We start from the raw sequence: 22,207 nt of genomic DNA, 5'->3' as shown, positions 1-22,207 counted from the left end.
TTTAAATTGATTTAAAGGCTTTTTGCAAAACATGATTTCTTCCCATAACTCAGCACTGAGGGCAGGGAAACTGAAGGAAAAAGCAGAGTGAGGAGAGTTAGAAAGTATATCCACAGGTGTATAAATGAGTAAGTATGTATTTGTATATGTATATGTATTTGTATAAGTATTCAATTTGTTCTATATTTCAAGACATTAATATATATCCTAGGAGTTTCAGACATGTTTCTAGGAATATGGAATATGTCAGTGCACAACATTTAAATACATATTTCCCTGTTGGAACTTAGTATTTGATAGAAAAATACAATAAGCCGTTCTTCTATTTCAGTTGCATAGTGTCATAGAAGGTGATGGTTCCTAAGGAAGTAAGGGCAGCAAATGGGTGATTAAAAAAAGAAAAATAAGGAGTTTATGACAAGTCCAGTCATTGAGTGTCCATATTTGGACTACTAGTGAAGATGAAAACTAAGGACATACTCTAGATGGTTTATTTCCTCCTTTCCAATTGCTTCATAGTTTTATTTTGCCTTTTAATGAAATTGGAACTCCAGGATAATGCTGAATTGAGAACAATGAGCAGCTGTCCTTCTTTTATGCTAATAGGAATATTTTAATAATGGTTCAAAAATACAGTATTTATAACTTTTTGTAGATGTTATTTATAAAATGATTAAGGATTGCTTCTATCTGCAGTTTGGTATCTCTCTCGGTGTACTAGCACTCAATTCACAAAGGAAAAGAAACTTAATTCCCATTCATAGTATTACCAGATTTAGAAAACACATATGCAAGACCAATAAAAAGAAATCTAAAAACACTGTTAACAAAAATTAAGATCTAAATAAAAGGAGACTTATCATGTTTATGGATTGGGACACTCAGTATTTCTTCCTAAATTGAAAAGTAATAAGGAAATGTCCCAGTGGTCCACTGGTTAGAACTCTTGTGTTTTCACTGCCATTGCCTCGGTTGAGGGACTCTAGATCCTGTAAGCCACATAGCATGGCCAAAAATCAAAAATAAAAACAAACCAATGCAATCCCAGTCAAACTCCTAGTAGGATTTTTGTACTGTATAAACTAGAAGGTGGATTCTAAACTTCATATGAAAAGCAAAGATCCAAGAATGACTATGAAGACCTTGAAGAAAAAAAAAAAAAAGGAAGTCAGGAAGTCAAGGGAGTACACAACTTTGATTTCAAGACATATTATGAAAACAAATTAGTCAATACATGAAAATACTGGCATAAATAAAGTAGGTAAATGCAACAGAATAGAAATTCCAAAAATAAACATACATAAATGATTCACCTTCAATAAAGTACTAAAGCAATTCAGGGGAAAGGTGTAATCTTTAAGTCACTATCATGGCAGGAATTGGGTGTCCATATTTTAAAAAATAATCTCCACAATTAACTGAAAATAATTCCCTTACATCAGTAAAAACCCCAAACCATAAAAGTTACAGGAGGAAGCAAGGGAAAAAGTAAAGAGAATAACAAATTAGACTACAATAAAATTAAAAACTTTTTCTCTGGATAAGTGATTGAAAAGACAAAACCAATTCTGGAAGACTGTATTGCTAGGTATTTCCATTAGAGTACCTTAATCAGTAAGCAATGACAAAATGTCAAAACTCACTAATTAGAACAAGTTATATGAACAGAAATGTCAAGAATGATATGTGGTTGGAAATCAACACATGGAAGACCACTTGGCATCACATCATTAGAGAAATGCAAATTAAAATCACTTGGTCCCACTATGCAACTATGGTGTCACTAAAATTGGAAAGCCTGAACATACCAAGTAAGAATGTAAAGGACAGGAACTTGGCTTATGGTGCTTCTGATGAGACTATAAAAGGACACCACCACTTTTAGAAGAGTTGGACTGACCTACATGAGTGTAACATTCACTTACTCTATGAGGAGGAGTTGTGCTACTAGATATTAACTCAAGTGAAGGAAAGCATGAGTCCAGAAGGCATTTCTCCAGTGTGACCATTGGTGGCGCAGTGGTAAAGAGTCCGCCTGCCAATACAAGAGGCATGGGTTCAATCCTTTGGGCTGGAAGATCCCATGGAGTAGGAAATGGCAACCCAATCCAATAGTCTTGCCTGGAGAGTCCCATGGACAGAGGAGCCTGGCAGGCTGTAGTTCACAGGGTTGCAAAGAGTTGGACATGATAGAGCGACTGAGTGCATGCACACACACACACACACACACACACACACACACGATCATGACCTTGGAGCTGTGTACAAAGAACTACACGCATAAGGCCTTTCTCCACTGTGGGTTCTCTGGTGGACAATTAGACTTGTTTTGTAACTGTAAGGCTTCCCACACTCATTGCACTGAAAGGGCTTCACTCCAGTGTGGATCCTCTGGTGGACAATTAGACTTGTTTTGTTACTGTAGGGCTTCCCACATTCACTGCACTGGAAAGGCTTTGCTCTAGTGTGGACGTTTTGGTGGCTAATTAGTGTGTTCTTCAGCTTGAAGGCTTTCCCACATTCACTGCACACATAGGGTCTTTCTCCAGTGTGGATTCTCTGGTGCTCATCGAGTGTGATTTTCCTCTTGAACCCTTTCCCACATTCACTGCACTCATAACGCCTCTGTGAAGTGTGAACATTCTGGTGTTTGTTGAGGGCAAAGCTGCTCATAAACAAATTCCCACATTTCTTACAGGCATAAACTTTTTCTCCACTGTGGATTCTCTGGTGGACAATAAGACTCTTTTTGTTGACATAAGCTTTCCCACACTCACCACACATATAAGGCCTTTCTCCAGTGTGAGTTCTCTGGTGGATAATAAGACTTGTTTTGTAACTAAAGGACTTCCCACATTCAGTGCACTTAAAAGGCTTTTCTCCAGTGTGTATTCTCTGGTGCACAAGGAGTTTATTTCTGTACAGGAAGAGCTTCCCACATTCACTGCACTTATGAGGTTTCTCTCCAGTGTGGACTTTTTGGTGTTGGACAAGTGAATCCTTGCGGGCATAAGCTTTCCCACATTCCTGACACTCATAGGGTCTTTCTCCAGTGTGGACTCTTTGGTGCTGAACAAGCTTACATTTGTAGATGAAGACTTTCCCACATTTACTGCAATCGAAAGGCTTTTCTCCTGTGTGAACTCTCCGATGATGAGAGAGACCCCCCCGGAGTCTAAAGAATTTCCCGCAATCATTGCACTTATATGGCTTTTCTCCGGTGTGAACTCTCAGGTGCTCTGTGAATTTGTACTTCTTACTGAAGGCTTTGCCACATTCGCTGCATTTGTAATGCCCTTGCCCAGGGTGAGAGGCTCCCCTGCTCTGCCTGCTTCTGCGTGGATGCTCTCCATCGTGGGAGGGCTGGTGCTGGAGAAAGCCAAGGCTACCAAGGAAATCCTCCTCAACCTCTCCACATGTGAACACAGTGTCAGGTACAAAGATCTTGCAGCTTGTCACGAGCAAGGCCCCCTTCTCGTCCTTCCTGAGACGTTTCTCTCCACTTAGCTGTGTCTGACACTGCTGCAAGTGAGAAGTGAGAATTTTCCCAGAAGCCCCAGAAGAGGGCAGGGTTTTCTCCACCAGAGCACACACGTCAGTGGAAGTGACAGCCTTCAGGATAGATGAGTCCACCCGTGGATTCCTGTCTCGTGTCACTTGTTCTGCAGAAACACATTGTTCAGAACCGGCCTCTTCGGTGTCTCCTCCACGCCAACACCCTGAAACCATAAAAAATGCTGGTAAGTATGGAGACTCTGGTGGGGAAGGATACATGTAGGAATGAGCCCATGGGTTTGTGTTCAAAACAAGGGAGGAAGGGTCAAGCGGTAGAAGGGGATACTATGCATTTCTTAGCCCCTGGTGGTCACAAAAATAGAAATGTTTCAAACCAAGGAGAACACGGGATATGGAGCTGTGCCAGGAGGAGACCCTGGAACAACTCAGTCCTTGGCCAGTGGCAGTCAGCAGGGTTTTCTGGTGGAGCCAAGTGTCAGCTCTGTAGAACTGACGTGTGTCCTAATCCAGGAAAATGCAATTATATCTGTTTGCCTGGTGTTCAAATACCATACAAGAAAACATGCAACTTTAAAACCACATTAAACATATACGATATACTAAACACATAATATGGGAGAACGTTTCAAAGAGAGAGGGAGAGGGCAGATGCGGAGGACACTAAGGCAGAAGACAGAGCAGTGAGAAGTCACAGTGAAAGGATAAGTGGGCCAAGTGTCCAAACAGGGAAGAAAAGAAAGAAAAGAGAGTGACCAGGATGAATCTGGGCACTAAAACACCAGTGGGCAAAGGACATTTCCCTGTAGGATTAGAAATGACCTATAATGTGCGGTCCTACAGCCCCTGCTCACCAGGCCCAGGATCCAGTAACCCTCTTCCAATGACTAGAGAAGTGTCTACCTCATCAGGGACCCAGGGCCACCTCCATCCCCAGGTCAGGTTGGGTGGCTGTGAAACTTACTAGATCAAAGGCCTGAAGGGAAAATGGGGTCATTATGAGAAAGACACTGGCCCAGGGTCAATCGACCAATGACAGACTTGAGAAAAAAAAAAATATATATATATTTTTATATATACCATAAATGCTGACCACATGTCTCTAATTCCTGAGACAAGCAGTACACACAAAAAGGGTTAAAACCTGTGACATAGATTTTCCACCCAGCAGAATAGTCAATACACAAGCGATGGCAACGCAAACTGGAAGTGGACAGATAGTTAACAAGCCTCCGAGACCAAACTCTTCTGTGAAAGGCTTCAGGGCATGTGATACAGGACTAGACACGCACAGGTTGGGGCACAAAGCTCAAATGCCAGGAAGCCAGGGAAGGAAGCAGTGTCCATGGCCCAGGCTGGGAAGGCTGGAGTGAGCCAAGCAGAGAGAAGGGCCGAGCCCAGCACAGGCAGCGTGTGCAGACGCAGTTCTTACCCAGGGAGGCTATCAGGGACAGGTTCTCCAGCATGACGTCATAGTACAGGAGTCTCTGAGCCTCACCGAGGAGCCCCCACTCCTCCTGGGAGAAGGACACCGCCACATCCTCAAAGGTCACATGGCCCTGTCAGGAGGGGGACATGAGTTCACAGTGGCCTCTGTAACCAAAACACCCTCCCCACCCTCCCAGGCTTCATGGCACCAACACTGTGACCTCAGGGTCTGGAATCTGACATGGTCCACCTGCTGTCCCCCTGCTCAGGAGTATCTTCACACCTGGACCCCGCCCCCACCTGATCTCCAGATGTGTGTCTAGTTGTACACCTGACACCTCCCGTGAGGCACCCCTGCCACATCTCAGACTCAGCACGAGGATACCTAATTCTGGACAGTCCTGCTCATCACTCCTACTTTTTGTTGGCTGCACCGGCTCTTATCTGCGGTATATGGGATCTAGTTCCCTGACCAGGGATCGAACCCTGGGCCCCCTACATTGGGAGCGCAGAGTCTTGGCCCCTGGACCACCAAGGAAGTCCCGTCACTCCCACTTCTCACTTCCCGTCTCAGATACAGTGTCCCTACTCTCACCTAAAGGCAAATGTCGTGGTGTCACGTCAGACGACTGTCTCTCACCCTGCACAGCAGAAAATCATCCAGCTCCTCAGGCTGCCACCCTAGGAAAGGCTCTGCTCTGTCTTCATCCACCCACGTCCTGGGTCCTGCAGTTTGCTGGACACGGCCCACTTGGTCTCACCTCCAGGCACACGGACATGCTGGCTCCAGTCCCAGGAATATCTCACCACCTCACCTTCTCCAGTGGATACAGGAGACCACCTTAGTACTACTTCACGGGTCCTGTGCCTGAGGTGACCCCAGGGCCAGAACTAAAGCCCAACAACCCCAGGATGACTGTCTCCTGTATCTGTGTGTCAATACCAGGGGTGGGATGACATCAGATGTACTGGGGCTTCTTCCACTTACCTGTCCAGGGACCATAAAGGTTGCTGCTACCATGGGAACCTGTGAAAAGAGGGAGGCGAGGATCTGAGATCAGGGTCATCTTGGTGAGGATGGAAAGACAGAGCTGTGTCCTCCCTTCCCTTTCCTGAAGATGAGTCACTCAGGCTGACCTCTGACCTCACAGCTATAACCTGACAACTCAGATAGCCTTTAATAAAAGACTCAACCTCCTTGAGATTCAGTGTCTTCAGGTGTAAAAGGGCAACACTTAAAAGGTCTATCTCCTAATGTTGTGTAAACATCAAATGCATTATTAACCTCTCCCAGACTAAGATTCACTATGACATAACACCGGATTAAGGTCTGTCTAGTCAAGGCTATGGTTTTTCCTGTGGTCATGTATGCATGTGAGAGTTGGACTGGGAAGAAGGCTGAGCGCTGAAGAATTGATCCTTTTGAACTGTGGTGTTGGAGAAGACTCTTGAGAGTCCCTTGGACTGCAAGGAGATCCAACCAGTCCATTCTGAAGGAGATCAACCCTGGGATTTCTTTGGAAGGAATGATGCTAAAGCTGAAACTCCAGTACTTTGGACACCTCATGCGAAGAGTTGACTCATTGGAAAAGACTCTGATGCTGGGAGGGATTTGGGGCAGGAGGAGAAGGGGATGACAGAGGATGAGATGGCTGGATGGCATCATGGACTCGATGGACGTGAGTCTGAGTGAACTCCGGGAGTTGGTGATGGACAGGGAGGCCTGGCGTGCTGCAATTCATGGGGTCGCAAAGAGTCGGACACGACTGAGTGACTGAACTGAACTGAAGATTTCTATAAATTTTTTTTTTTTTAATCAGGATTTCCTTACATGTCTTTCAGGCTTTCTGAGACAAAGTATCTCTTTTCCACCACCAATTATTTGATTTCATGACAGAATTCACTCTTATTATTACACTCCCTAAAATACATGACCATAGGTTTAAGAGCTCAGTCCCATAAACTGCCCTCTTCTGAGAAGCCAGTTCCAATCCCTGGCCCCCAGGCTACCAGTACTTCAGTCAAACTGGCTACAAATTCAGGAATTCCCCTGAACCTGTCAGTATTGATAATTTGATAAAATAACCTATGAAAGTTAGGAAAACACTTTTCTCACTTCTGGCTTACTGTAATGGATACAACTTAGAACAGCCCAATGGAAGGGATGTCTAGGTCTAGGTGGTGGGGGTGGAGGGCAGAAGGGGGTTTCAGGCCTTTTCAGTACATGCCACCCTCCCAGGACTTCCATCATTTCAAGGTGTTCGGCAATCTTGAGGCTCCTTGAATTTCATTCCTCAGCAATTTTTATACATAATCTCCAGTTCCCCTCTGATTCTTGGGAACTTCCACGTGGGGCTGAGAATTTAGCCTTCTATTCCCCTTATTTCCTGGTGACCAGTCCAATTCTAAGTCACCTCAATTATAAATAAATGCCTGTGTGAAACAGGGGCAAGTTTTAACAAAGAACAGTCCTAAAGCTAGGAAATTCCAAGGAGCCCAAGATAAAACCTAAACATATGTATATTATTATAGCACAGATATTCATTCTCATTTTAAACAGTGAGTACTTGCTTATACAAGATTAACTTGTTAAATCTATATATTTTTAACCTTATAGTTTCCTGGAAAAGCTGAGGCACCTATGCCCTTGACTGAACCTAAGATTGACTGACTGGTCAGCAGCGCCCAATTTTTGTGGCTCCAAAAGGAATAGACAGTTATCTGGCTGAGTATTCATCCCAGTCAATGTACACAACCTCACCTCTCCTTCTCCACCTCCTTCCCAGCCAAAGCTCTTTACTCCTTATACCCACCCTTGCTTTCTTAGAAAGCCCTAGAGCCTCAGGACCCTCCCATTTTCAGGCAGCATCTGAAAGTCCTACCCACTCTGCCCTCGAGCCCCACCTCTTCTTTCATCTCAGGTCCTCTTTCACAGAAAAGTGAAAAGATTTTCCCACCTAAATTTGAGATCCAGACTTAGGTGTCACAAGGACATCCTTGAGCCAGTGACCTCCTCCCTCAATTCCAGACTATAGATTCTACCACCCCTACATTACCTCAATTTTGGAATCTCAAAAATAGCATGTCTCAAATTCAACTTTTCTTCTCTCCCTAAAACTGACTTCTCACATCAGTGTGGTCTCAGGGCGTGAAGAAAACCTTTACTGTTCTTTACTCTGTCTTTACCTCAGAGCCACATTTACTTCACCAGGCAATGGTGCCAATTACCTGTAAGGCTTATTAGGAATATTACCTGTTACGTTCCTTTGGAAAAAAAAAAAAAATTAGTAAGCAGAAACCTCAATTAGAGTTGGCACACCAGAAGAGGGAGCCCTCACTGACCTGAGACAAGAATGGTATTCCAGAGGAAGAAGAGTCTCCTCTTTCCTGGAAAGGACTCAGCCAATGAAAAGCCATGGGCTCTTTGGTGCCTACAGCCCTTTTAACTTCCTTTTGTAATCTCTATAAAAGTGTTAGCTCCCCCATAGTCACACACCCCAATTGCAATTCCCCGAATGGTCCTGAAAAAAAAAATTATTTTTAAGCCTATTTTTGTGTGCGAAATACAGGGCAGGCTGTTTCAGGTCAGCAACTTCCATACCCACCACTCTCGTCCATAAAACACCTTACTCTTCAGATTCTAACTCAGAAGCCTCCCCCAGGTCTCCCCGCCTCCACTCTCATCTTCTCCCCAGTTTGTACTCCTCGGGGCTGGCTTTGAAATACTTTAAAACTCAAACGTCTTCCTAATTTATCCGCAACCCTCCATGCCTCCCAGAATGCTGTCGGCCCAGCTGACCCAGACGATTGACTCCTTTTTATAGGCCCTGTCCCTGCGGAGAGAACTCCAACCCCAAGTTTCCCAAATGCTCCGGCTCGTGTGCGCCTCCAAGGATCGGCACGTGCCGGGCCCACGGCCTTTAACACCACATGTCAGCACACAGCGTGTCAGAAATGGGACCGCCACACACGCACGCCTAAAGTTCTGCAGAGGGGCCTAAGCCGCGGCGCTGTGAGCAGGAGACCCTCATGGGGGCTTGAGGATCCGGAGACGGAACTGTCACCTGGGCCGGGTCCTGCAGCGTGTCGGTTGCCATAGGACCCTGCGGGCGCAGTGGTGCCAGCAGACGCGCGAGATAATGGCGAAGACTTGGGCCGAAAATCCTGGAAGTGTCCTGAAATCCGCTCACTCCTGTGCACTGTGGACGGCGCCCCTTGGGTTCTTCCCAGTTTCTCTAAGGCCGGCTGCACCAGTTATTTAGAGTCTCAGGTTTCGCTGTCGGCAGCAAAGGCCGTCAAACGACCGCCATCAAAAAGACGCCGGAAGTCCCACCCCCTCCTATTTCACAATCCCGGAAGAGCCCGAGTTTGGGGGCTTCATTGGTGCGGAGAACAAGGCTGACCGGCGCGTGGTCTTCTGGGTAGTGTAGTTCCCTCGCTTCCGGTTTGAGTTACAAAACCCTCCGGTTTGAGTTACAAAACCCTCCGGCTCTCGCCTTACCATGTTCTGACGAAAGTGCAAGTTAAAAAGTAGACCCAAGAAAGCCTTTAGGTATAGTCTTTACAAAATTCTGATTTAACTACCATTTCTCAGCTAGAAGTTAATACAGGTTTAGCAAACAAGCGTTTCCCTCGTGAAAAGACTGAGTAGCCACAGTCCTCAGTTTTTATTGCTTTTTATGAAAATCTTGAGAAATTTTCAAGTAAAATCAAGTCAGTATGATTTGAAGGGAAAAAATTTAAAGGGGATTATATGCAACAAAGTATCTCGGTGTATTTCATTACTGGCTAACAGAAAAACCATATGGTCATATAATAAAGTCTGTAACGGGTGCTGTGGACCTAACTAAACCCCAGAGGCAATAATGTTGCCCGACACGTTTACACAGGATCAGAGAGTTACAATTGCGAACACATATTCAAATAGCCGCACTAAAGGTGTCCTGATAGGGAATAAACGTCAGGGAGCTTTTAAGGCAAAGAGAGGTTTGTATCACAAAGAATTTTAATTGCAGCTGGACTCAGAAGCTAGAGTATGGTAGCCAAACAGGGTAGAACAGGGTTGAGTGCCAAGGCCATCACTAGAGGAAGATGTAAGCCCTTTGTTGTGGCAAGTTTTAGGCATTCTTTCTGAGTCCTTGGAATATTTACCCTTTGGACCAGGTCAAAGTTCATAGTTTTACCTGGTGGGGAGGGGCAAGGGGTGCACTAATTAACATGTTCAGTTCAGTTCAGTCACTCAGTCCTGTCCAACTCTTTGCAACACCATGGACTGCAGCACACTAGGCTTCCCTGTCCATCACTAACTTCCAGAGCTTGCTCAAACCCATGTCCATCGAGCCAGTGATGCCATCCAACCATCTCATCCTTTGTCGACCCCTTCTCCTACCATCTTCAATCTTTCCCAGTATCAGGGTCTTTTCAAATGAATCAGCTCTTCGTATCAGGTGGCCAAAGTATTGGAGTTTCAATTTCAACATCAGTCCTTCCAATGAATGTTCAGGACTGATTTCCCTTAGGATGGACTGGTTGGATATCCTTGCAGTCCAAGGGACTCTCGAGAGTGTTCTCCAATACCACAGCTCAAAAGCATCAATTCTTCAAAGAAAGTTCTCAGCTTTCTTTATGGTCCAACTCTCTCATTCATACATGACTACTGGAAAAACCATAGCTTTGATTAGACGGACCGTTATTGGCAAAGTAATGTCTTTGCTTTTTAATATGCTGTCTAGGCTGGTCATAACTTTTCTTCCAAGGAGGAAGCATCTTCTAATTCCATGTTGCAGTCACCATCTGCCGTGATTTTGGAGCCCCCCAAAATAAAGTCTGTCACTGTTTCCCCATCTATTTGCCATGGAGTGATGGGACCAGATGCCGTGATCTTAGTTTTCTGAACATTGAGTTTTAAGCCAAATTTTTCACTCTCCTCTTTCACTCTCAAGAGTCTCTTTAGTTCTTCACTTTTCTCCATAAGGGTGCTGTCATCTGCATATCTGAGGTTATTGATATTTCTCTCAGTAATCTTGACTCCAGTCTGTGCTTCATCCAGTCCAGCATTTCTCATGGTGTACTCTGCATATAAGTTAAATAAGGAGGGTAACAATATACAGCTTTGACATACTCCTTTCCGATTTTGGAACCATTCTGTTGTTCCACGTCCTGTTCTAACTCTTCTTGACCTGCATATAGGTTTTGCAGAAGGCATGTCAGATGGTCTGGTATTCCCGTCTCTTTAAGAATTTTTCACAGTGTGTTCTGATCTACACAGTCAAAGACTTTGGCATAGTCAAGAAACCAGAGGTCAAGAATAAACCAGTGGCCACAGGACTGGAAAAGGAAAATTTTCATTCCAATCCCAAAGAAAGGCAATGCCAATGAATGCTCAAACTACCGCACAGTTGTACTCATCTCACATGCTAGCAAAGTAATGCTCAAAGTTCTCCAAGCCAGGCTTCAACAGTACATGAACCCTGAACTTGCAGATGTTCAAGCTGGATTTAGAAAAGGCAGAGGAACCAGAAATCAAATTGCCAACATCCGTTGGATCATTGAAAAAGCAAGAGAGTTCCAGAAAACCATCTACTTCTGCTTTATTGACTATGCCAAAGCCTTTGATTGTGTGGATCAAAACAAACTATGAAATTAACATTTTAGTTAATTAGTTAACTAACCAGCTCCATGTTAGTGTTAGTCACTCAGTCATGTCTGACTCTTTGCAACCCCATGGACTGTAGCCTGCCAGGCTCCTCTGTCTGTGGGATTCTCCAGGCAAGAATACTGGAGTGTGATGCCATGCCCTACTCCAGGGAGCCCCATGTTCATCTCCCCCCGCCCTTTTTTTTTTTTTTTTTTTTTTGCCTAATTGCCCTGTATGCAGGATCCTAGCTCCAACCAAGGATCAAACCCTTGCCCTCTGTACTGGGAGCACAGAGTCTTAACCACTGGAAAACCAAGGAAATCCTAGATAAACGATATTCTTGATTGCTGTATTTGGTTGCATTGTTTCACATATTATACTTTAAATTCACTTACAAATGATTGTCAAGTCAGAGACCTCTATCAACTAAATTTCATTTGGTTGAGAGGCCACAGAGCCCTACCCCTGGAAGGCAGCATAGAATTCATCCCGCAGGAAGCCTCAGTGATTCAAGACTGGGACTCTCTCCACCTTTCCCAGTGAAATAGATTTCAGTATCAGTTCAGTCACTCAGTCATGTCTGACTCTTTGTGACCCCATGAACCACAGCACGCCAGGCCTCCCTGTCCATCACCAACTCCCGGAGTCCACCCAAACCCATGTCCATTGCGTCAGTGATGCCATCCAACCATCTCATCCTCTGTCGTTCCCTTCTCCTCCTGCCCTCAATCTTTCCCAGCATCAGGGTCTTTTCAAATGAATCAGCTCTTCACATTAGGTAGCCAAACTATTGGAGTTTCAGCTTCAACATCAGTTCTTCAAATGAACACCCAGGACTGATCTCCTTTAGGGTGGACTGGTTGGATCTCCTTGCAGTCCAAGGGACTCTCAAGAGTCTTCTCCAACACCACAGTTCAAAAGCATTAATTCTTTGGCACTCAGATTTCTTCACAGTCCAACTCTCACATCCATACATGACCACTGGAAAAACCATAGCCTTGAACAGACAGACCTTTGCTGACAAAGTAATGTGTCTGCTTTTTAATATGCTGTCTAGGTTAATCATAACTCTCCTTCCAAGGAGTAAGCATCTTTTAATTTGATGGCTTCAGTCACCATCTGCAGTGATTTTGGAGCCCCCAAAAATAAAGTCAACCACTGTTTCCCCATCTGTCACGAAGTGGTGGGACCAGACGCCATGATCTTGGTTTTCTGAACGTTGAGCTTTAAGCCAACTTTTTCACTCTCCCCTTTCACTTTCATCAAGAGACTCTTTAGTTCTTCTTCACTTTCTGCCATAAGGGTGGTGTCATCTGCATATCTGAGTTAGGTTAGGTTCAGTCGCTCAGTCGTATCCAACTCTTTGCAACCCCATGAATAGCAGCACGCCAGGCCTCCCTGTCCATCACCATCTCCCGGAGTTCACTCAGACTCACGTCCATCGAGTCCATGATGCCATCCAGCCATCTCCTCCTCGGTCGTCCCCTTCTCCTCCTGCCCCCAATCTCTCCCAGCATCAGAGTCTTTTCCAATGAGTCAACTCTTTTCATGAGGTGGCCAAAGTACTGGAATTTCGGCTTTAGCATCATTCCTTCCAAAGAAATCCCAGGGTTGATCTCCTTCAGAATGGACTGGTTGGATCACCTTGCAGTCCCAGGGACCCTCAAGAGTCTTCTCCAACACCACACTTCAAATGCATCAATTCTTCGGTGCTCAGCCTTCTTCACAGTCCAGCTCTCACATCCATACATGACCACAGGAGAAACCATAGCCTTGACTAGATGGACCTTAGTCGGCAAAGTAATGTCTCTGCTTTTGAATATGCTATCTAGGTTGGTCATCACTTTTCTTCCAAGGAGTAAGCGTCTTGAGGTTATTGATATTTCTCCCAGCAATCTTGATTCCAGCTTGTGCTTCATCCAGCCCAGCATTTCTCATGATGTACTCTGCATATAAGTTAAATAAGCAGGGTGACAATATACAGCCTTGACGTCCTCCTTTTCCTATTTGGAACCAGTCTGCTGTTCCCTGTCCAGTTCTAACTGTTGCTTCCAATCTCATATAAAACCTCGAGATCAACTGGCTGCCTCTGGCTCTCAAGCCATTAATGACCTTAAAGAACATGACTGGGTTGTGACGGAAGACTCTAAACTCCTAGTCTTATTTGGTAACAACCTCTATGCCATGTGGACAACCCAAAGCTCTCTCCTTGGCTGCACATTTTTCCTCATTCCTCGCTGATGTCAACTACAAATTGGCACTTGCCAAGAGCATTTGCCAGAGACGGAGGAACAACAGCTACAAATGCATTTACCATCTGCCTTCCCTGGTGATTCAGATGGTAAAGAGTCTGCCTGCAATGAGGGAGAAAGTGAAAGTGAAAAAGTGAAAGTGAAGTCGCTCAGTCGTGTCTGACTCTTTGCAACCCGTGGACTGTAGCCCACCAAGCTCCTCCATTCATGGGATTCTCCAGGAAAGAATACTGGAGTGGGTTGCCATTTCCTTCTCCAGGGGATCTTCCTGACCCAGGGATCGAACCCAGGTCTCCCACATTGCAGGCAGGTGCTTTAACCCCTGCACCACCAGGGAGACCTAGGTTTAATCCCTGGGTGGGGAAGATCCCCTGGAGAAGGAAATGGCAACCCATTCCAGTACTTTTGCCTGGAGAATCCCATGGACAGAGGAGCCTGATGGGCTACAGTCACAGTTCAGTTCAGTCACTCAGTCATGTCCAACTCTTTGCGACCTCATGGACTGCAGCATGCCACTCTTCCCTGTCCAGCATCAACTACCAGAGCTTGCTCAAACTCATGTCCATTGAGTCGGTGATGCCATCCAACTGTAACAGGAGGGAAAGGGGCAGGCAGGGCACAAATTTTTAAAGAATGACATAGCCCAAGGACACAACATAAATGTGTCTGATCTGACTCTTTGTGACCCCATGGACTGTAGCCTATCAGGCTCCTCTGTCCATGGGATTTTCCAGGCAAGAGTGCTAGAGTGGATTGCCATTTCCTTCTCCAGGGGATCTTCCCGACCCAGGGATCGAACCTGGGTCTCCCGCATTGCAGGCAGACGCTTTACCGTCTGAGCCACCAGGGAGCTCATAACATAAACCGGCTATGTCCGATGCAGGATACAGCATGCTTGGGGCTGGGGCACGGGGATGACCCAGAGAGATGTTATGGGGAGGAGGTGGGAGGGGGGTTTATGTTTGGGAATGCATGTACACCCGTGGTGGATTCATGTCAATGTATGGCAAAACCAGTACAGTATTCTAAAGTAAAATAAAGTAAAAATAAAAATTAAAAAAAAAAAAGAATCAAATGGGACCAAGATTTCAGACAAGACTAGACCTTGATCCTCAGTCAGTAAGTGAAATGACACACCCAGAGGTGCCATGAGAGGTCCAAGGCGCCGTCAAAAGACCAAGGAGTGAGTGGTGGCCCAAATCCTGGAAATCTCCACCCCTTCCCAAAAACAGTTGGAATAATCCTCCTACTCATTAACATGTAAAATTATCAAGCCTATAAAAACTAACCACGCCACATTTCAGGGCCACACTAGCCCTCAGTGATGGCCCATACTCTGTCTGTGGAGTGTGCTTCTCTCTGAATCTAAATAAATCCACTTCTTACCTATCACTTGGTCATCACTGAATTCTTTCTGTCATGAGACATCAAGGACCTGAGCTTCATTAGGTCCTGAAACCAGCTACTGTGGGTTTTGGCTGGGTTTGAGTCCCAGCCACTAGGGTTTGAACCTCAAGCAAGGTTTTGGCTGGGTTTGAGTCCCAGCCACGTGGGTTCAAGTCCCAAACTGGGTTTTGGCTGGGTTCAAGTCCCAATCTGAGGTAAACAGACTCACAATCATCTCATCCTCTGTTGGCCCTTCTCCTGCCTTCAGTCGTTCCCAGTACCAGGGTCTTTTCCAGTGAGTCAGTTCTTCTCATCAGTGGCAGAAGTATTGGTGTTTCAGCTTCAGCATCAGTCCTTCCAATGAATATTCAGAACTGATTTCCTTTATGATGTACTGATTGGATCTCCTTGCTGTCCAAGGGACTCTCAAGACTCTTCTCCAGCACCACAGTTCAAAAGCACCAATTCTCCAGCGTTTAGCCTTTTTTATGGTTCAACACTCACATCCATACATGACTACTGGAAAAACCATAGCTTTGGCTATAACGGAGCTTTGTTGGCAAAGTAATGTCTCTGCTTTATAATATGCTGCCTAGTTTGAGCATAGCTTTTCTTCCAAGGAGCAGGTGTCTTTTAATTTCATGGCTGCAGTCACTATCTGCAGTGATTTTGGAGACCAAGAGAATAAAGCCTCTCACTGTTTCCATTGTTTCCCCATCTATTTGCCATGAAGTGACGGGACCGGATGCCATGATCTTCAGTTCAGTTCAGTCGCTTAGTTGTGTCCAACTCTTCGCGACCCCATGAATCGCAGCACGCCAGGCCTCCCTGGTCATCACCATCTCCCAGATTTCACTCAGACTCATGTCCATCGAGTCCGTGATGCCATCCAGCCATCTCATACTCTGTCGTCCCCTTCTCCTGCCCCCAATCCCTCCCAGCATCAGAGTCTTTTCCAATGAGTCACTCTTTTCACGAGGTGTCCAAAGTACTGGAGTTTCAGCTTTAGCATCATTCCTTCCAAAGAAATCCCAGGGTTGATCTCCTTCAGAATGGACTGGTTGGATCTCCTTGCAGTCCAAGGGACTCTCAAGCATCTTCTCCCACACCACAGTTCAAATGCATCAATTCTTCGGCGCTCAACCTTCTTCACAGTCCAACTCTCACATCCATACATGACCACAGGAAAAACCATACCCTTGACTAGATGGACCTTAGTCGGCAAAGTAATGTCTCTGCTTTTGAATATACTATCTAGGTTGGTCATAACTTTTCTTCCAAGGAGTAAGCATCTTTTAATTTCATGGCTGCAGTCCCCATCTGCAGTGATTTTGGAGCCCAAAAAAATAAAGTCTGACACTGTTTCCACTGTTTCCCCATCTATTTCCCAAGAAGTGATGGGACCAGATGCCATGATCTTCATTTTCTGAATGTTGAGCTTTAAGCCAACTTTTTTGCTCTCCTCTTTCACTTTCCTCAAGAGGCTTTTTAGCTCCTCTTCACTTTCTGCCATAAGGGTGGTGTCATCGGCATATCTGAGGTTATTGATATTTCTCCTGGCAATCTTGATTCCAGCTTGTGTTTCTTCCAGTCCAGCATTTCTCATGATGTACTCTGCATATGAGTTAAATAAGCAGGGTGACAATATATAGCCTTGACATACTCCTTTTCCTATTTGGAACCAGTCTGTTGTTCCATGTCCAGTTCTAACTGTTGCTTCCTGACCTGCATATATTTTCCTGACCCTATTTTCTTCAATTTGAGCCTGAATTTGGTAATAAGGAGTTCATGATCTGAGCCACAGCCATGATCTTAGCGTTTTGAATGTTGAGTTTTCAGCCAGCTTTTTCACCCTGCACTTAGTGAAAGCACAGGTGGAGCACAGGTTCCCGGCACTTCCTTCAGTAACTGCACAGGCTCAGTGGTTGTGGGGCACCGGCTTAGTTGCGTTGCCCACGTGGAATTTTCTCAGACTAGGGATTGCACCCATGTTCCCTGCATTGGCAAGTGGATTCTTAAATACTGGGTCACCAGTGAGGTGGGGATAAGGTGCCCCATTTCACACATGCTCAGACTGTGATCATGGCAGTAGGAAGGCAAGAAACACCTGGAGTAACAGGCAAATTTAGCCTTGGAGTACAGAATGAAGCAGAGCAAAGGCTAATAGAGTTTTGCCAAGAGAATGCACTGGTCATAGCAAACACCCTCTTCCAACAACACAAGACAAGACTACACATGGACATCACCAGATGGTCAACACCGAAATCAGATTGATTATATTCTTTGCAGCCAAAGATGGAGAAGCTCTATACAGTCAACAAAAACAAGACCAGGAGCTGACTGTGGCTCAGATCATGAACTCCTTATTGCCAAATTCAGAGTTAAATTGAAGAAAGAAGGGAAAACCGGTAGACCATTCAGGTATGACCTAAATCAAATCCCTTATGATTATACAGTGGAAGTGAGAAATAGATTTAAGGGCCTAGATCTGATAGATAGAGTGCCTGATGAACTATGGAATGAGGTTCGTGACATTGTACAGGAGACAGGGATCAAGACCATCCCCATGGAACAGAAATGCAATAAAGCAAAATGGCTGCCTGGGGAGGCCTTACAAATAGCTGTGAAAAGAAGAGAGGTGAAAAGCAAAGGAGAAAAGGAAAGATATAAGCATCTGAATGCAGAGTTCCAAAGAATAGCAAGAAGAGAGAAGAAAGCCTTCTTCAGCGATCAATGCAAAGAAATAGAGGAAAAGAACAGAATGTGAAAGACTAGAGATCTCTTCAAGAAAATTAGAGACACCAAGGGAACATTTCATGCAAGGATGGGCTCGATAAAGGACAGAAATGGTCTGGACCTAACAGAAGCAGAAGATATTAGGAACAGGTGGCAAGAATACACGGAAGAACTGTACAAAAAAGATCTTCACGACCCAGATATTCATGATGATGTGATCACTAATCTAGAGCCAGACATCTTGGAAAGTGAAGTCAAGTGGGCCTTAGAAAGCATCACTACGAACAAAGCTAGTGGAGGTGATGGAATTCCAGTTGAGCTGTTTCAAATCCTGAAAGATGATGCTGTGAAAGTGCTGCACTCAATATGCCAGCAAATTTGGAAAACTCAGCAGTGGCCACAGGACTGGAAAAGGTCAGTTTTCATTCCAATTCCAAAGAAAGGCAATGCCAAAGAATGCTCAAACTACTGCACAATTGCACTCATCTCACATGCTAGTAAAGTAATGCTCAAAATTCTCCAAGCCAGGCTTCAGCAGTACGTGAACCGTGAACTCCCTGATGTTCAAGCTGGTTTTAGAAAAGGCAGAGGAACCAGAGATCAAATTGCCAACATCCGCTGGATCATGGAAAAAGCAAGAGAGTTCGAGAAAAACATCTATTTCTGCTTTATTGATTATGCCAAAGCCTTTGACTGTGTGGATCACAATAAACTGTGGAAAATTCTGAAAGAGATGGGAATACCAGAGCACCTGACCTGCCTCTTGAGAAATCTGTATGCAGGCCAGGAAGCAACAGTTAGAACTGGACATGGAACAACAGACTGGTTCCAAATAGGAAAAGGAGTACGTCAAGGCTGTATATTGTCACCCTGCTTATTTAACTTATATGCAGAGTATATCATGAGAAACGCTGGGCTGGAAGAAACACAAGCTGGAATCAAGATTCCCGGGAGAAATATCAATTACCTCAGATATGCAGATGACACCACCCTTATGGCAGAAAGTGAAGCGTCTTGATGAAAGTGAAAGAGGAGCGTGAAAAAGTTGGCTTAAAGCTCAACATTCAGAAAACGAAGCTCATGGCATCCGGTCCCATCACTTCATGGGAAATAGATGGGGAAACAGTGGAAACAGTGTCAGACTTTATTTTTTGGGGCTCCAAAATCACTGCAGATGGTGACTGTAGCCATGACATTAAAAGATGCGTACTCCTTGGAAGAAAAGTTGTGACCAACCTAGATAGTATATTCAAAAGCAGAGAGATTACTTTGCTGACTAAGGTCCATCTAGTCAAGGGTATGGTTTTTCCTGTGGTCATGTATGGATGTGAGAGTTGGACTGTGAAGAAGGTTGAGCGCCGAAGAATTGATGCTTTTGAACTGTGGTGTTGGAGAAGACTCTTGCGAGTCCCTTGGACTGCAAGGAGATCCAACCAGTCCATTCTGAAGGAGATCAACCCTGGGATTTCTTTGGAAGGAATGATGCTATGCGAAGAGTTGACTCATTGGAAAAGACTCTGATGTTGGGAGGGATTGGGGGCAGGAGGAGAAGGGGACGACCGAGGATGAGAAGGCTGGATGGCATCACGGACTCGATGGACGTGAGTCTGAGTGAACTCCGGAAGATGGTGATGACCAGGGAGGCCTGGCGAGCTGCGATTCATGGGGTCGCAAAGAGTCGGACACGACTGAGCGACTGAACTGAACTGAGTGAGTGGTGTACCTGAGCTCAGTCATCACTTTAGCGGGGTGCTCACAGACTGTGGGGATGGTGAGGCAGCAGAACACACAGTTTAAAAAAATTTACAATATAGTACGTCCTCTTGCTTAGAAACATGCAATGCCTCGTCTCCTTGGTTGGAGCCTCTGTAGGCCCTTTGCCCGCTTCAGACTCCAGGCCTCTGGGCCATTGACTCCCAGAAGGAGTGGTTTCCTCTTCTCGGCAGAGAAAGCGATGGCACCCCATTCTAGGGCTCTTGCCTGGAAAGTCCCATGGACGCAAGAGCCTGCAAGCCTGCAGTCCATGGAGTCGCTCAGAGTCGGACACGACTGAGCGAGTTCCCTTTCACTCTTCACTTTCATGCATTGGAGAAGGACATGGCGACCCACTCCAGTGTTCCTGCCTGGAGAATCCCGGGGACGGGGGAGCCTGGTGGGCTGCCGTCTATGGGGTCGCACAGAGCCGGACAGGACTGAAGCGACTTAGCCGCAGCCCCTTCCCGGACGGAGGCAGGACTACATTACCTAGAAGGCTGCGCTCTACGGCGGCCGGGAGGGACGCGACGCTGCGGTTCGCGAAGGGGGCGTTGGCGGGCCGCGTTTCCTGGGGCGGGACTTCCTGCGTCGCCCGCGAGGCTGTTCGTTGTTGACGGGGAGGTTTTGTCTGTCTTTGGTGGCGGCTTCCCGGGGTTTGGGGACGGATCGGCGAGGACAGCAAGGCAGGCCCGCGTACGCCTCGGTGCGACCTGGCGGAGGGTCGGCGACGCCGCCGGGGCCGGCCGCTCGCCGGCGTCGTCGCGTGCTCCTGCGCTCCCCGCGGCGCGATGGCGGCGCTCTCGACGGCGGGGCAGGTGAGCGCACGACGCGCACCCGCTCGGACCTCCCCGCGTGGCCCGGGCGCGCTGCGGTGCTGGCCGGCGGTGGCCTGCGTCTCGGCGCCGTGTCCTCTGCAGGACGCTGTCTCGGAGCCTCGGGAGGGCATCGCTTGTGCTCCGTGTGGGAGCCCAGGTTAGGGGCTCCGTACGGTGGATCCTATTTCTGTCAGTCACTGGGACGCCGTGTAAAAGGGCGAGACGTGCCTTCTAGAGTTCCTCCCCTCAAGCCCACACCAGTGGCGGGGGAGGACCCGCGGGGCGGAGCGCAGGCCGCACAGGCCCGAGACCTTTCTGCGTGTTGAGCCCGCGCCCCTCCCCGAGTCTAGGACCTTGGGTACCTTTCAGTGCTGCCCTTGACTTTTTTTTTCCTTTGGCGGAGTCGTGAGGCTTGTGAGATCCTAGTTCCTCGAGCAGGGATCGAACTGGTGTCACCTGAATCGGGGATTATTAACCACTGGCCCGCCAGGATAGTTCCTGTGCTTGGCTTTTATATTAAAGTGCCTCCACCTGGGTTTAGGAAACTAGAAAAGACACATGCATGGCATGTATTATCTAGTGTCCAGTATGGTCCAGGGAGCATCACTCTGGCTGTCTTTTCATGGAACTGCCTCCTGAGCCCATGTTGATGGCACAGGCGCATCCCTGGGAGAATCTGGTCCTTGGCTTCCCTTTCCTGAATCCTCTATGAAGATAAGGGCTGGGGTGGGGAAGAGGCAGCAGTAGCCTGCAGCAGTCTGGGGATTGCTGCTCTGCTAGGACAGAAAAGGTGTCAGGACCAGCTGCGAGCCCAAAAGGCCAATTTACCTTTCAGTTTCCCGGGTGGCTCTAGAACCTGCCTGCTAGTGCAGGAGATGTAAGGGATGTAGGTTCAATCCCCAGGTCGGGAAGATCCCTTGGAAGAGGGCATGGCAACCCACTCCAGTATTGTGGCCTAGAGAATCCCATGGACAGAAGAGCCTGGCAGGCTACAGTCCATAGGGTCTCACAGAGTCGTTCTAAGCCTGACATAGGTCACATACCCTTCAGAAGTGGCAGTGGGTTTTGGTTGGTTTACAGCCAGTTCCGATGGTAAAGTATGATGGTGTACAGGAATGTGGGCTCCTTTGGACATAAAAGCAGAAGAGGTCCTGGGTGACTGCATAGCCATTGCCCTGAGTGCCCTCTTCGCAGTCCTGATCACGTCAGGACTTGTCCTATTTGTTGATTTCCCCATCCACTCGGTCGCCTTCTTTTCTCTATTTCACACTCATTCCCATTGGCTGTCGTGAGAGAGGCTTTTCCTGGTGCCCAGTCGCAGGCAGGCAGTCACCTCCTCAGCCTTCTGGCTCATTTTTCTTGAGTTTGGAACCTTTTGGTCCCTCTGACATTGTTGTGTCCATTTATTTAGTTGTTCATTTAGCATCTGTTTCCAGCCCTAGAACTTGAGCGCCTGTAGTGCTCTCTGCCAAGACCTGGAATGGCCCAGGCTTATAAAAGGTGCTCAGGAGATGGTGGGATGAATGAGCCTCCCACTCAGGTGCGCTCAGCACACCTACAGTAAATACGGTCTCCTGCTCCGCGGCCCACGGGGCTGTACTGCATCTGCCCTGTGAGCTCCTCCATGCTCCCCCCTCCCGTTCTTCCCTTGCTGCCCTCGTTTCTGCCCAGTGTGCAGCTCTTGC

At 46.6% G+C, this 22,207-nt stretch overlaps 1 protein-coding gene across 1 annotated transcript; it reads right to left on the bottom strand.

Annotated features, from left to right (window-relative positions):
• Positions 1–2,202: 2,202 nt before the first annotated feature.
• On the bottom strand, positions 2,203–20,653 carry LOC128064105 (zinc finger protein 154-like). Its single transcript, XM_052656902.1, has 5 exons — positions 20,216–20,653; positions 5,930–5,968; positions 4,946–5,072; positions 2,977–3,662; positions 2,203–2,895 (listed from the first exon to the last, which is right to left on the bottom strand). The coding sequence occupies exons 1-5, from the start codon at positions 20,651–20,653 to the stop codon at positions 2,245–2,247; spliced, it is 1,941 nt and encodes a 646-aa protein (XP_052512862.1). The 3' UTR covers positions 2,203–2,244.
• Positions 20,654–22,207: the final 1,554 nt, after the last annotated feature.

Source organism: Budorcas taxicolor, chromosome 18 (assembly GCF_023091745.1).
Source record: "Budorcas taxicolor isolate Tak-1 chromosome 18, Takin1.1, whole genome shotgun sequence".
NCBI lineage: Eukaryota > Metazoa > Chordata > Mammalia > Artiodactyla > Bovidae > Budorcas > Budorcas taxicolor.
Note: the sequence above shows the minus strand (reverse complement) of the source record. Positions and strands in the feature narration are given on the sequence as shown.

Coding starts and splice junctions, on each gene's coding strand:
- LOC128064105 (XM_052656902.1), bottom strand. CDS start 20,653: ATGCCCTCCCGAGGCTCCGAGACAGCGTCCTGCAGAGGACACGGCGCC. Junction 3,663..4,945: donor GTCCCTGATAGCCTCCCTGG/GTAAGAACTGCG, acceptor GTGTTTCTGCAG/AACAAGTGACACGAGACAGG. Junction 2,896..2,976: donor CACTTGTCCAACACCAAAAA/GTCCACACTGGA, acceptor CTTGTGCACCAG/AGAATACACACTGGAGAAAA.